This window comes from Pseudophryne corroboree, chromosome 5, assembly GCF_028390025.1.
Source record: "Pseudophryne corroboree isolate aPseCor3 chromosome 5, aPseCor3.hap2, whole genome shotgun sequence".
NCBI lineage: Eukaryota > Metazoa > Chordata > Amphibia > Anura > Myobatrachidae > Pseudophryne > Pseudophryne corroboree.
In genome coordinates, this window is record NC_086448.1 from 54,870,169 (window position 1) to 54,885,476 (window position 15,308).

Here is a 15,308-nt window from a genome sequence, read left to right on the forward strand (position 1 = left end):
GCTCAGCGACCGCTTCTGTCTCACTGCGGCGCCGGCGCATGTGCAGTTCCGACCCGATCGCTGCGCTGCGACAAACTGCAGCGAGCGATCGGGTCGGAATGACCCCCACAGTACAGGAAGCTGCCTGGCTGACTAGTAGCAGAGAGGAAAGCACTGTGTGAGTGGTTCCTCATTCAGCTCTGGGCTGCCCGCTTCTGTAATTACAGGGTACGCGAGGCCTCAGAATAACCATGTGTTATGAGAATGGCTTATGCTGGCTACACACTTGATGTACATAAGATGCGACATCGTCAAGGCAAACAATATCTGCCGTATACAACGAGCGATATTGTTATCGATATCGTCATAGACGGCATCCACCCACATCCAGGTGCATGCTGTCTTGTCCAATATCTTTATATTTCAAGGATTGAATTAAAGATATTGGACATCGTTAACGACCCGAGGGAGTGCGTATCGGTAACGATATAGTGCATACACACTGAACGATATATCGGCTGCATATCGTCAAGTGTGTACCCAGCCTTAGAAGCTGGGTTGGGACTGTGCGCTGCCTGCTGGTTAGTTCATCAACATGTGGTGAACCATAAGCTGCCCTTTCTCTGGTTTAGAAACACCCCGCTTTTCTCATGAACTCCTGTATTATTATTTTTTACACTGGTCTTGAATGGCCACAGGGCATGCATAAAACAAGGACATGCAGGGTAGACAAATTGCAGACCTGAAAGCAAAGGATATAGTGAGTCTTGCTCATGAAAGAGCTTACAATCTAATGGCAAAAGCGCACTACAGAGATTAGAGGAGCAAGGGATGACATAGATTGGAGATTGGGACAGTTATACGGTTGAACCAGTGTTAAGGTAGGTGAGGGTGCAGCAGTGAGGGTAGTGTAGGTGTGAGGGTGCACCAGTGAGGGTAGTGTAGGTGTGAGGGTGCACCAGTGAGGGTAGTGTAGGTGTGAGGGTGCACCAGTGAGGGTAGTGTAGGTGTGAGGGTGCACCAGTGAGAGTAGGGTAGGTGTGAGGGTGCACTAGTGAGAGTAGGGTAGGTGTGAGGGTGCACCAGTGAGAGTAGGGTAGGTGTGAGGGTGCACTAGTGAGAGTAAGGTAGGTGTGAGGGTGCACCAGTGAGAGTAGGGTAGATGTGAGGGTGCTCTAGTGACAGTAGGGTAGATGTGAGGGTGCACCAGTGAGAGTAGGGTAGGTGTGAGGGTGCACCAGTGAGAGTAGTGTAGGTGTGAGGGTGCACCAGTGAGAGTAGGGTAGGTGTGAGGGTGCACCAGTGAGAGTAGGGTAGGTGTGAGGGTGCACCAGTGAGAGTAAGGTAGGTGTGAGGGTGCACCAGTGAGAGTAGTGTAGGTGTGAGGGTGCACCAGTGAGAGTAGGGTAGGTGTGAGGGTGCACCAGTGAGAGTAAGGTAGGTGTGAGGGTGCACCAGTGAGAGTAGGGTAGGTGTGAGGGTGCACCAGTGAGAGTAGGGTAGGTGTGAGGGTGCACCAGTGAAAGTATGGTAGGTGTGAGGGTGCACCAGTAAGTGTAGGGTAGGTGTGAGGGTGCACCAGTAAGTGTAGGGTAGGTGTGAGGGTAGGGTGGGTTTGCGAGTGCACCTGTGAGAGTAGGGTAGGTGTGAGGGTACACAAGTGAGGGTAGGGTGGGTGTGCGAGTGCACCTGTGAGGGTGCACCAGTGAGAGTAGGGTGGTTGTGCATGTGCACCAGTGAGAGTAGGGTTGGTGTGCATGTGCACCAGTGAGAGTAGGGTAGGTGTGAGGGTGCACCAGTGAGAGTAGGGTAGGTGTGAGGGTGCACCAGTGAGAGTAGGGTAGGTGTGAGGGTGCACCAGTGAGAGTAGGGTTAGTGTGCATGTGCACCAGTGAGAGTAGAGTAGGTGTGAGGGTGCACCAGTGAAAGTAGGGTAGGTGTGAGGGTGCACCAGTAAGTGTAGGGTAGGTGTGAGGGTGCACTAGTGAGAGTAAGGTAGGTGTGAGGGTGCACCAGTGAGAGTAAGGTAGATGTGAGGATGCTCTAGTGACAGTAGGGTAGATGTGAGGATGCTCTAGTGACAGTAGGGTAGATGTGAGGGTGCACCAGTGAGAGTAGGGTAGGTGTGAGGGTGCACCAGTGAGAGTAGGGTAGGTGTGAGGGTGCACTAGTGAGAGTAAGGTAGGTGTGAGGGTGCACCAGTGAGAGTAGGGTAGATGTGAGGATGCTCTAGTGACAGTAGGGTAGATGTGAGGATGCTCTAGTGACAGTAGGGTAGATGTGAGGGTGCACCAGTGAGAGTAGGGTAGGTGTGAGGGTGCACCAGTGAGAGTAGGGTAGGTGTGAGGGTGCACTAGTGAGAGTAAGGTAGGTGTGAGGGTGCACCAGTGAGAGTAGGGTAGATGTGAGGATGCTCTAGTGACAGTAGGGTAGATGTGAGGATGCTCTAGTGACAGTAGGGTAGATGTGAGGGTGCACCAGTGAGAGTAGGGTAGGTGTGAGGGTGCACCAGTGAGAGTAGGGTAGGTGTGAGGGTGCTCTAGTGACAGTAGGGTAGATGTGAGGGTGCACCAGTGAGAGTAGGGTTGGTGTGCATGTGCACCAGTGAGAGTAGGGTAGGTGTGAGGGTGCACTAGTGAGAGTAAGGTAGGTGTGAGGGTGCACCAGTGAGAGTAGGGTAGATGTGAGGATGCTCTAGTGACAGTAGGGTAGATGTGAGGGTGCTCTAGTGACAGTAGGGTAGATGTGAGGGTGCACCAGTGAGAGTAGGGTAGATGTGAGGGTGCACCAGTGAGAGTAGGGTAGGTGTGAGGGTGCTCTAGTGACAGTAGGGTAGATGTGAGGGTGCACCAGTGAGAGTAGGGTAGGTGTGAGGGTGCACCAGTGAGAGTAGGGTAGGTGTGAGGGTGCACCAGTGAGAGTAGGGTAGGTGTGAGGGTGCACCAGTGAGAGTAGGGTTAGTGTGCATGTGCACCAGTGAGAGTAGAGTAGGTGTGAGGGTGCACCAGTGAAAGTAGGGTAGGTGTGAGGGTGCACCAGTAAGTGTAGGGTAGGTGTGAGGGTGCACTAGTGAGAGTAGGGTAGGTGTGAGGGTGCACCAGTGAGAGTAAGGTAGATGTGAGGATGCTCTAGTGACAGTAGGGTAGATGTGAGGGTGCTCTAGTGACAGTAGGGTAGATGTGAGGGTGCTCCAGTGAGAGTAGGGTTGGTGTGCATGTGCACCAGTGAGAGTAGGGTAGGTGTGAGGGTGCACTAGTGAGAGTAAGGTAGGTGTGAGGGTGCACCAGTGAGAGTAGGGTAGATGTGAGGATGCTCTAGTGACAGTAGGGTAGATGTGAGGATGCTCTAGTGACAGTAGGGTAGATGTGAGGATGCACCAGTGAGAGTAGGGTAGGTGTGAGGGTGCACCAGTGAGAGTAGGGTAGGTGTGAGGGTGCTCTAGTGACAGTAGGGTAGATGTGAGGGTGCACCAGTGAGAGTAGGGTAGGTGTGAGGGTGCACCAGTGAGAGTAGGGTAGGTGTGAGGGTGCTCTAGTGACAGTAGGGTAGATGTGAGGGTGCACCAGTGAGAGTAGGGTTGGTGTGCATGTGCACCAGTGAGAGTAGGGTAGGTGTGAGGGTGCACTAGTGAGAGTAAGGTAGGTGTGAGGGTGCACCAGTGAGAGTAGGGTAGATGTGAGGATGCTCTAGTGACAGTAGGGTAGATGTGAGGGTGCTCTAGTGACAGTAGGGTAGATGTGAGGGTGCACCAGTGAGAGTAGGGTAGATGTGAGGGTGCACCAGTGAGAGTAGGGTAGGTGTGAGGGTGCTCTAGTGACAGTAGGGTAGGTGTGAGGGTGCACCAGTGAGAGTAGGGTAGGTGTGAGGGTGCACCAGTGAGAGTAGGGTAGGTGTGAGGGTGCACCAGTGAGAGTAGGGTAGGTGTGAGGGTGCACCAGTGAGAGTAGGGTTAGTGTGCATGTGCACCAGTGAGAGTAGGGTAGGTGTGAGGGTGCACCAGTAAGTGTAGGGTAGGTGTGAGGGTACACAAGTGAGGGTAGGGTGGGTGTGCGAGTGCACCAGTGAGAGTAGGGTTGGTGTGCATGTGCACCAGTGAGAGTAGGGTTGGTGTGCATGTGCACCAGTGAGAGTAGGGTAGGTGTGAGGGTGCACCAGTGAGAGTAGGGTAGATGTGAGGATGCTCTAGTGACAGTAGGGTAGATGTGAGGGTGCACCAGTGAGAGTAGGGTTGGTGTGAGGGTGCACCAGTGAGAGTAGGGTAGGTGTGAGGGTGCACCAGTGAGAGTAGGGTAGGTGTGAGGGTGCACCAGTGAGAGTAAGGTAGGTGTGAGGGTGCACCAGTGAGAGTAGTGTAGGTGTGAGGGTGCACCAGTGAGAGTAGGGTAGGTGTGAGGGTGCACCAGTGAAAGTATGGTAGGTGTGAGGGTGCACCAGTAAGTGTAGGGTAGGTGTGAGGGTAGGGTGGGTTTGCGAGTGCACCTGTGAGAGTAGGGTAGGTGTGAGGGTGCACCAGTAAGTGTAGGGTAGGTGTGAGGGTACACAAGTGAGGGTAGGGTGGGTGTGCGAGTGCACCTGTGAGGGTGCACCAGTGAGAGTAGGGTGGTTGTGCATGTGCACCAGTGAGAGTAGGGTTGGTGTGCATGTGCACCAGTGAGAGTAGGGTAGGTGTGAGGGTGCACCAGTGAGAGTAGGGTAGGTGTGAGGGTGCACCAGTGAGAGTAGGGTAGGTGTGAGGGTGCACCAGTGAGAGTAGGGTTAGTGTGCATGTGCACCAGTGAGAGTAGAGTAGGTGTGAGGGTGCACCAGTGAAAGTAGGGTAGGTGTGAGGGTGCACCAGTAAGTGTAGGGTAGGTGTGAGGGTGCACTAGTGAGAGTAGGGTAGGTGTGAGGGTGCACCAGTGAGAGTAAGGTAGATGTGAGGATGCTCTAGTGACAGTAGGGTAGATGTGAGGATGCTCTAGTGACAGTAGGGTAGATGTGAGGGTGCACCAGTGAGAGTAGGGTAGGTGTGAGGGTGCACCAGTGAGAGTAGGGTAGGTGTGAGGGTGCACTAGTGAGAGTAAGGTAGGTGTGAGGGTGCACCAGTGAGAGTAGGGTAGATGTGAGGATGCTCTAGTGACAGTAGGGTAGATGTGAGGATGCTCTAGTGACAGTAGGGTAGATGTGAGGGTGCACCAGTGAGAGTAGGGTAGGTGTGAGGGTGCACCAGTGAGAGTAGGGTAGGTGTGAGGGTGCTCTAGTGACAGTAGGGTAGATGTGAGGGTGCACCAGTGAGAGTAGGGTTGGTGTGCATGTGCACCAGTGAGAGTAGGGTAGGTGTGAGGGTGCACTAGTGAGAGTAAGGTAGGTGTGAGGGTGCACCAGTGAGAGTAGGGTAGATGTGAGGATGCTCTAGTGACAGTAGGGTAGATGTGAGGGTGCTCTAGTGACAGTAGGGTAGATGTGAGGGTGCACCAGTGAGAGTAGGGTAGATGTGAGGGTGCACCAGTGAGAGTAGGGTAGGTGTGAGGGTGCTCTAGTGACAGTAGGGTAGATGTGAGGGTGCACCAGTGAGAGTAGGGTAGGTGTGAGGGTGCACCAGTGAGAGTAGGGTAGGTGTGAGGGTGCACCAGTGAGAGTAGGGTAGGTGTGAGGGTGCACCAGTGAGAGTAGGGTTAGTGTGCATGTGCACCAGTGAGAGTAGAGTAGGTGTGAGGGTGCACCAGTGAAAGTAGGGTAGGTGTGAGGGTGCACCAGTAAGTGTAGGGTAGGTGTGAGGGTGCACTAGTGAGAGTAGGGTAGGTGTGAGGGTGCACCAGTGAGAGTAAGGTAGATGTGAGGATGCTCTAGTGACAGTAGGGTAGATGTGAGGGTGCTCTAGTGACAGTAGGGTAGATGTGAGGGTGCTCCAGTGAGAGTAGGGTTGGTGTGCATGTGCACCAGTGAGAGTAGGGTAGGTGTGAGGGTGCACTAGTGAGAGTAAGGTAGGTGTGAGGGTGCACCAGTGAGAGTAGGGTAGATGTGAGGATGCTCTAGTGACAGTAGGGTAGATGTGAGGATGCTCTAGTGACAGTAGGGTAGATGTGAGGATGCTCTAGTGACAGTAGGGTAGATGTGAGGATGCTCTAGTGACAGTAGGGTAGATGTGAGGGTGCACCAGTGAGAGTAGGGTAGGTGTGAGGGTGCACCAGTGAGAGTAGGGTAGGTGTGAGGGTGCTCTAGTGACAGTAGGGTAGATGTGAGGGTGCACCAGTGAGAGTAGGGTTGGTGTGCATGTGCACCAGTGAGAGTAGGGTAGGTGTGAGGGTGCACTAGTGAGAGTAAGGTAGGTGTGAGGGTGCACCAGTGAGAGTAGGGTAGATGTGAGGATGCTCTAGTGACAGTAGGGTAGATGTGAGGGTGCTCTAGTGACAGTAGGGTAGATGTGAGGGTGCACCAGTGAGAGTAGGGTAGATGTGAGGGTGCACCAGTGAGAGTAGGGTAGGTGTGAGGGTGCTCTAGTGACAGTAGGGTAGATGTGAGGGTGCACCAGTGAGAGTAGGGTAGGTGTGAGGGTGCACCAGTGAGAGTAGGGTAGGTGTGAGGGTGCACCAGTGAGAGTAGGGTAGGTGTGAGGGTGCACCAGTGAGAGTAGGGTTAGTGTGCATGTGCACCAGTGAGAGTAGGGTAGGTGTGAGGGTGCACCAGTAAGTGTAGGGTAGGTGTGAGGGTACACAAGTGAGGGTAGGGTGGGTGTGCGAGTGCACCAGTGAGAGTAGGGTTGGTGTGCATGTGCACCAGTGAGAGTAGGGTTGGTGTGCATGTGCACCAGTGAGAGTAGGGTAGGTGTGAGGGTGCACCAGTGAGAGTAGGGTAGATGTGAGGATGCTCTAGTGACAGTAGGGTAGATGTGAGGGTGCACCAGTGAGAGTAGGGTTGGTGTGAGGGTGCACCAGTGAGAGTAGGGTAGGTGTGAGGGTGCTCTAGTGACAGTAGGGTAGATGTGAGGGTGCACCAGTGAGAGTAGGGTTGGTGTGCATGTGCACCAGTGAGAGTAGGGTAGGTGTGAGGGTGCACTAGTGAGAGTAAGGTAGGTGTGAGGGTGCACCAGTGAGAGTAGGGTAGGTGTGAGGGTGCACCAGTGAGAGTAGGGTAGGTGTGAGGATGCTCTAGTGACAGTAGGGTAGATGTGAGGATGCTCTAGTGACAGTAGGGTAGATGTGAGGGTGCACCAGTGAGAGTAGGGTAGGTGTGAGGGTGCACCAGTGAGAGTAGGGTAGGTGTGAGGGTGCTCTAGTGACAGTAGGGTAGATGTGAGGGTGCACCAGTGAGAGTAGGGTTGGTGTGCATGTGCACCAGTGAGAGTAGGGTAGGTGTGAGGGTGCACTAGTGAGAGTAAGGTAGGTGTGAGGGTGCACCAGTGAGAGTAGGGTAGATGTGAGGATGCTCTAGTGACAGTAGGGTAGATGTGAGGGTGCTCTAGTGACAGTAGGGTAGATGTGAGGGTGCTCTAGTGACAGTAGGGTAGATGTGAGGGTGCACCAGTGAGAGTAGGGTAGATGTGAGGGTGCACCAGTGAGAGTAGGGTAGGTGTGAGGGTGCACCAGTGAGAGTAGGGTAGGTGTGAGGGTGCTCTAGTGACAGTAGGGTAGATGTGAGGGTGCACCAGTGAGAGTAGGGTAGGTGTGAGGGTGCACCAGTGAGAGTAGGGTAGATGTGAGGGTGCACCAGTGAGAGTAGGGTAGGTGTGAGGGTGCACCAGTGAGAGTAGGGTAGGTGTGAGGGTGCACCAGTGAGAGTAGGGTAGGTGTGAGGGTGCACCAGTGAGAGTAGGGTAGGTGTGAGGGTGCACCAGTGAGAGTAGGGTAGGTGTGAGGGTGCACCAGTGAGAGTAGGGTAGGTGTGAGGGTGCACCAGTGAGAGTAGGGTAGGTGTGAGGGTGCACCAGTGAGAGTAGGGTAGGTGTGAGGGTGCACCAGTGAGAGTAGGGTAGGTGTGAGGGTGCACCAGTGAGAGTAGGGTAGGTGTGAGGGTGCACCAGTGAGAGTAGGGTAGGTGTGAGGGTGCACCAGTGAGAGTAGGGTAGGTGTGAGGGTGCACCAGTGAGAGTAGGGTAGGTGTGAGGGTGCACCAGTGAGAGTAGGGTAGGTGTGAGGGTGCACCAGTGAGAGTAAGGTAGGTGTGAGGGTGCACCAGTGAAAGTATGGTAGGTGTGAGGGTGCACCAGTGAAAGTAGGGTAGGTGTGAGGGTAGGGTGGGTTTGCGAGTGCACCTGTGAGAGTAGGGTAGGTGTGAGGGTGCACCAGTGAGAGTAGGGTTAGTGTGCATGTGCACCAGTGAGAGTAGAGTAGGTGTGAGGGTGCACCAGTGAAAGTAGGGTAGGTGTGAGGGTGCACCAGTGAGAGTAGGTTAGGTGTGAGGGTGCACCAGTGAGAGTAGGGTAGGTGTGAGGGTGCACCAGTGAGAGTAGGGTAGGTGTGAGGGTGCACCAGTGAGAGTAGGGTAGGTGTGAGGGTGCACCAGTGAGAGTAGGGTAGGTGTGAGGGTGCACCAGTGAGAGTAAGGTAGGTGTGAGGGTGCACCAGTGAAAGTATGGTAGGTGTGAGGGTGCACCAGTGAAAGTAGGGTAGGTGTGAGGGTAGGGTGGGTTTGCGAGTGCACCTGTGAGAGTAGGGTAGGTGTGAGGGTGCACCAGTGAGAGTAGGGTTAGTGTGCATGTGCACCAGTGAGAGTAGAGTAGGTGTGAGGGTGCACCAGTGAAAGTAGGGTAGGTGTGAGGGTGCACCAGTAAGTGTAGGGTAGGTGTGAGGGTGCACCAGTGAGAGTAGGGTGGTTGTGCATTTGCACCAGTGAGAGTAGAGTAGGTATACTGGTCCCCCAGTGAGAGTAGTGTAGGTGTGAGGGGGCACCATTGAGGGTAGGGTAGGTTTACTGGTGCACCAGTGAGAGTAGTGTAGGTGTGTGGGTGCACCAGCGTCAGTAGGATAGGTGTAAATAGGGCAGGTGGAAGTAGGTAAGCTCTAATTAAGAGATGGGCATTCAGAGACTGTAAAGGTTGGTGGCTGTCGGTGAGTCTGATTGGACACAGTAGGGATTTCCCATAAGTGGGTGCAGTAAACGTCTTGTAGGCAGGAGTGCAGTGTGGTTACCAGAGAGTTGTGGAGCAGCCATGGAAGAAGATCAGTCTTGGCATGACGTTTAAGCGGCTGCACATTAGGGCAGTACAAGGTATTTGTTAGGTGAGTATATTTATTGTAGTGATGATACGTGGATCGGGTTGATGGTGTTTATATGTCGCTGTGTGCGAGTGGCTTTAGATAATAGTCTGGCTGACTGATGTCCCCTCATTACCAGTGTTTCATCTAATAGACGTTCGGTACTGCTTGGGGAATTATGTCAGTGTGATACCAACACTAACCATAATCTAATTATAGACGAGGAGTAACGTGACCAGCATATCATTTATGTCTCTTCTCAGAGGAAGCGTGTGTATACTCACATAAACCAGTGACATTCCTTATAGTTCCTCTTTCAAGTCTACCTATTAAGACAAAATGTGTATTCTCAGCCTTTTACCTGCTATAGAGACGGACACATAGGAAAAGAACGCCGGTTTTTACCTTTTTCCCCCCGTATTATTCCTGTTATTGTTTTGAGTGTTTTATGGTGTGTAAGACTGGGCTCAGAACACCCTTTTGTTAGTCACCTACATTTTTTACAATTTTAACAAAAAATTATTTCCACTCTAAATCCAGCAACGAATTCACGCCATTGCCTGCAATTCGCGTTCCGTTACGTTTGTGGCCATGGTCTCCTGCTCTCCAAGAACCTGTACTTGAGTGAACATAGGACAAACCGATCCTCAGAATGTTCACAGCTGCTCAGAGTATTTCAGGAGCTGAGTTTGTTGATCTTGTGGGAGAAAGTGTCCTGTGCAGGACAGTTCGGCGTGTAATTCACCATTGTCATAACGTGACCTGGTGCTGCCCTGTGCCAACAGAGCATTGGCTGGGAATCTCCTGATGCAATATATGGTGGGGTCAGATATACGTTTAAGGGGGACATTTACTAAGCAGTGATAAGAGCGGAGAAGTGGCCCCGTCATCCAATTAGCAGCTCTGTATCATTTTATTGTATGCAAATTATAGATGTTACTTCAGTGCTGATTGGTTGCCGTGGGCAACTACTCCACTGGCTCACTTCTCCGCTCTTATCACTGCTTAGTAAATGTCCACCTAAGTCAGGGGTGAGGAACCTTTTTTCTACCAAGGGCCGTTTGGATATTTATAAAATCCTTCGGGGGCCATACAAAAATGATCAACTTAAAAACTAGCCTGCCCCCAGTAGTTATGCCCCCAGTCAGTAGTTATGCCCCCAGTAGATATACCCCCAGTCAGTTGTTATGCCCCATTAGATATGCCCCAGTCACTTGTTATTCCCCATTAGATATGCCCCCAGTCAGTTGTTATGCCCCATTAAATATGCCAATTAGATATGCCCCCTAGTAGCGCCGCTTACACACACACACATCAAAAGGAAAAAGAAACACAATACTCACCAGCCCCACTCCTGCTTCCAGACCGTTGCCCTCCGCCTGGCCGCCCGCTCCTCAGAACTATGGGAGAGACGTCATGACATCTCTCCCACAGCGCCGCACATGCACACTGCCAGAGCCGTAAACCGTAGCTCAGGACTCAGGAGTGAGCTCCTGCCTCCGGCTGCTGCTGAGGGGAAGAAGCCGGGCACCCGCTAGTAACAAAATCTCAGCGGGCGCCCGGCATCTCCCTCGGTTAGGTCAGCCTGGCCGGGCTGGATCAAGTGGCTCTGCGGGCCTTATGCAGCCCGCAGGCCTGAGGTTCCCCACCCCTGCCCTAAGTCTTCTCCTAATCTAGCTTTGGAATTACCTGCAACTACTTGAGAGGTCTGCGGTGCCTGTAGATACTCTGTTCCTTTAAATTGTTTCTGAGAGGAACTACAATACTGAAACCAGAGTCCCAGACTTGCAGAACCAGGTAACACCTAATAATACCCCATTCCTCTTTAGAAACTCCATACAACCAGGTCCTGCATTCCTACACCGTCACCTCTGCTCCTGAGAGAATCGCAGACCGCAGGAGGGGAGACTGCACAGACCCAGAAACTGGTAAAACCTCTACTGAAATCTCTGGGATTTCTGTGTATCCCCAGGCAAGGTATTTCGTTGAAGCTGGGAACTTGTGTTATCCTGTCACAGGCATATATTCATTATAGATTTGATGTTGTGTAAGAAAAACAAATCTTACACACAATACAAATTTATAAGGACTAATATATACTGTCTTGCAACGCCAGTGACACAGGTGCCATCCCAACTAAGGCACTATGTGGAGTTTGTATGTTCTCCCCACATTCCCTTTCCACATGGATAATACATACTTTGCCTCTGACCTGTGTGTGTGTATTGGAGCGGGGTGGGGGGGCATTGCAGTACACTAATAGTGACCGCCTCTTTTTCAGGCCCTTAGGGGCCCTACATCGTTCGTCGCTGGTGCCTCCACACTCAAAGATATGAACGGTATCTCGTTCATTAATGAACAAGATCGTTCATATCTTTGAGTATTATCGCCCAGTGTGTAGGGCCTATTAGACTGTAAGCTCTGCTGGAGCAGGGACTGAACTGAATGATTAAGCATGCCGGACCCTTTATGTACAGTGCTCCATTATATGCTGGTGCTCTATAAATAATAAATTACAAGTGTGTGTGTGTGTGTCAATGGTTAACATTTTAGTTGTTTAAACGTTCTCTAGATTCCTTTTTGGTAAACATCGTTATAACTTCTCGACTGTTATAATTTCTTGTAATTTTTTTGTTTTGTTCCTAAATAACACTATTTTTCAATACCTGTATGTAAGAGCCCTAAATACGCCATTAATTCTGTAATGTGATACAGTCATTTTCCTAATAGCTACACAGGAGCGGAGCGTGACTATAACTATGACTGATTTTCTGTAATCAGTACATGGGGAGAGGTAAGAAGGGATGGGGCGCAAGTTACAGTGTTAAGGGAAGAGGACTAGATTTTCTTACAGAAACAAATGACTGGAGGGAACGTTGTATAATCCAATTATCTTATCTGCCAGGGAACTGTTGGTGCACATAAATATGTAATAAATCAATCAGAAGGGTGACCGTGTGCTGGAAGGCTTTGTAGATTGGAAGGGCTATATGCATAAGACGGAAATGCAGAAATGTGTGCCGGATTTGCAGAAGGTGGCATTGTCCTCATGTTTTTACACATGTTGTTTGTGCCAGTATGTGGACATTCATCCAAACGTTTTTGTTTTTTATGTATGATCTTATCTGGAATGGCATTCATAAAAAAATTAAATAAAATGGGACTGTCTTGCAAGGAAGGGTGTTTAGTGTTCGTTCTAGCACCCTGCACCTTTCGGTACACGTGCAATTCCTCTTTCCTGCCTGGGGTGTCGCTCTCTGCTCTGGTGCTTCTCAGCACATTCTGGTCTGTGTTTTAGTGCTGAGATACAGAGCAGAGTGTTCTGAGAAGCACCAGAGCAGAGTGTGACACCCCAGGCAGGAAAGAGGAACTGCACGTGTACTGAAAGGCGCAGGGTGCTAGACTGAACACTAGGTGGTGTTTGCTGAAAGGTTACCCAGGGGTATAGATTGTGTCTTTTTTGGTATTGTGTACAGATGCAGGGCTCAAACCAACCCCCACCCCCTCCTCTGCATGCTTTTGTTTGACCTCTGAGTTGGCGCAGGTCATCCATCAGTTAATACTTCCAATAAAAAGTGCTTACATAAGCACCAATGTACTTGAAACTCTAAAATGTTGGTTGACGTATGGAATATGTCCCGTCGGATAGCCTTCACTCATGGACGTGTATGACCAGCACTGCCAATGTTCCCCCTGAAGTCTTGCAAGTCCTCCATAGTGTTTAGTAGATCCCGTGTCTGTTAAGCCAATTGGTGAAGACGCAGGGAAAGCAACGGAGGCCCCGCCTCCTTCACCCTGCTTTAGGCTATGGGAAACTTTGCTCTACAGTCACTGATTTTTTGGGGGGCGTGGTATTGCACATAGACAGTTAAAAGATAGACAGCCATTAGGTAGACACCGTATGGCCGACAGTCATAAGTCAGACACAGATTTTTTTATTGTGTTTTATAACATTTTTTAGGCCAAATTTGGTGAAATTTGTCCCCTCACGGGCTCGCTACGCTCACCATGCTTCGGGCTCTGTGTCTCGCTCGCCGTAACTTTACTAAAAGGCAATAGTTTGTGACATGGATAGTAAATGAGGGAAAAGTTGTTAAAAAACACAGAAAAAAACAAAACCTTTTATTTTGTGTCTGACTTTTGACCCTGTCTGACTTTTGGCTGTCGACCGTATGGTGTCTACCTAATGACTGACCTTACCATTGGGTTATTGTTGTGAATCCGCAGTGTAATGGCCCATCCACAAAACACTACTGTTTTATGGAAACATGATATGTGAAGGCCCTGCCAGTGTTTCAGCATTGGGGCTGATTGTGAGTTGTACACAACACGATATTCCCGCAAATGGTCGAGGTTTTTCATATGCGCATGCGCCTGAAGTTGCTAAAATGTTGCCTGCATATGCGTCCTGCGGCATGTATGCACAGAGTCGAGTGGCGGTTGAGACGCATGGTCTCAGAAATGTATAGGGAATGTATTGGGTGGTGAGTATGCAGACGCACAGAGTTCTAGTTTGGTGGGCGTGTTATGACAGTGTTGGGGGCGTGTCACAGAGCTTGCTGCTCCCTTACATTGGAGGCCGTACTCTGACTGATTCCATCCTGCGACCAATGGTAGCGTCTAAAGACTCGCCAAGCTGTATTTCAGTGTTGCAAGACACTCGCCATGGGTGCCCCAGTCCTTGCACAGTCAGACGCATGGCTGTATGTTGTGGCAAGGGCTGTTACCAGCATTCTCATAAAGTCACAGGAGCCGACTATGGCAGAAAGGGCTAAAGCGGTTGCAGCAGCGCGCGACTCTGGATCCGCGACTTTGTATTATGCTTTATGGTGTCCGTGTGCTCTTTGTTACATTTTATATTTCCTTTTCCTTGTGTCATTCTCCAATGTCCCTGAAGCGTGGCTGTTTGTTTTCCTTATCCTTGAATACCAGCTCAGTACAGCGCTGTGTGTTGGATGTATTTACAGAGCAGTTTTGTAGCGTAGCCAAGGGCAGTGGAAATAGATCATGTAAAGGCTCTGGTGAGAAACTCCTGAAAGATAAAATCTCCATGTTTAGTAAAATTGCAAGAGGGTGTATACCGACCACAAAATCACAGTAGCCTTAGGTGTGTAGTTGTAATCTCCTCTGTGTAACGTTTTATATATAAGAAAACTGATCTCTGTATGAAAGATTACGTGGCAGCATTGTCCTGTAGTCAGTGTTTGTAGTTTGTGCTTTGATCCGGCTGACAATTTGTGGGTTTCGCTTCATTTCAGGTCCCCAGGAACGCGCGGCTCCTCATCTGCTGTAGAGGGGAATCTCCGGACCACTTGAAGAGTCTCTCATCTGCTGGTAAATATTTGTACAGCTGCCCTCTCCTAACAAGTGATCAAATCCTCCTGTATTCTGGGATGTTTCCAGCATGACAGGGAATAACCACAGAGATCTGCAAGAAAGGACTTGTGCTCCTCACCGGTAACTATCAGCCGGCTGCAGATCTCCTCTGGACCGATCCTCTGTCTAGTCACGAATTCCATGTTCTTTCAGGTGGCAACCAGTGAGAATATATCCTTATATTAGGCACAAGCCTCAGAATGCAGAATACATGGTGTCGAGAATCCGGGCGCACTCCCCTCTGCAGACTCTTGCTGTGCGACGCTACACGTCTTTGTCATGCCCGCTGGTCTGATGGGCGTCAGTGTGGCTCAGCCCATGAGAGTGCTAAATAGTATTTAGGTGACCTGTGCCACTTAATAAGCACAATTTCTCCTTTCTGTGTTAAGTTCCACTTTATGCTGTTAGCGGGGTGGGGAATTCTCTACTTGTATTCTTGTCCCTTCGTAGCCTTTTGCTTTACTTCTAGTGTCGTCACTTTTTCTCTCTGTCGTGAAGCAATCATTATAACACGAAATATCTATGGACAGAAACTGGCTTGGGGTCTTATTCAGAGTCTGGGGTAGATGTGTCAAATCTCGGAGAGTGATAAAGTGGCAACCAATCAGCTTCTGTAATTTTTATAGCTCAGCCTGCAACATAACAGGCAGGAGCTGATTGGTTGGAATGGGCAACTTCTCCACTTTATCGCTCTCCAAGATTTGAAACATCTCCTCCTCAGTTTGAATAATTAATTTATTAAAAAGTGAGCGAGTATCAGACCACACTTGAGACTGAAAA

General features: G+C 50.5%; 1 protein-coding gene across 9 annotated transcripts in view; it reads left to right on the top strand.

Annotated features, from left to right (window-relative positions):
* Positions 1–15,308, top strand: part of CYRIB (CYFIP related Rac1 interactor B) — a 258,860-nt gene that overhangs the window by 140,345 nt on the left and 103,207 nt on the right. For 6 of the 9 annotated variants that reach the window (XM_063921287.1, XM_063921284.1, XM_063921283.1 and 3 more), the window contains exon 2: positions 14,411–14,486. The exons of 2 other annotated variants lie outside the window; for them this stretch is intronic. Coding sequence is in view for 1 of the 7 variants with exons in the window: in XM_063921288.1 (XP_063777358.1) it covers positions 14,557–14,609 (53 nt within the window). In the remaining 6 variants the exon portion in view is untranslated. Of the gene's footprint in view, positions 1–14,410; positions 14,487–14,541; positions 14,610–15,308 lie in introns of those variants that run through there. One more of the 9 variants, XM_063921288.1, reaches the window with a different exon arrangement.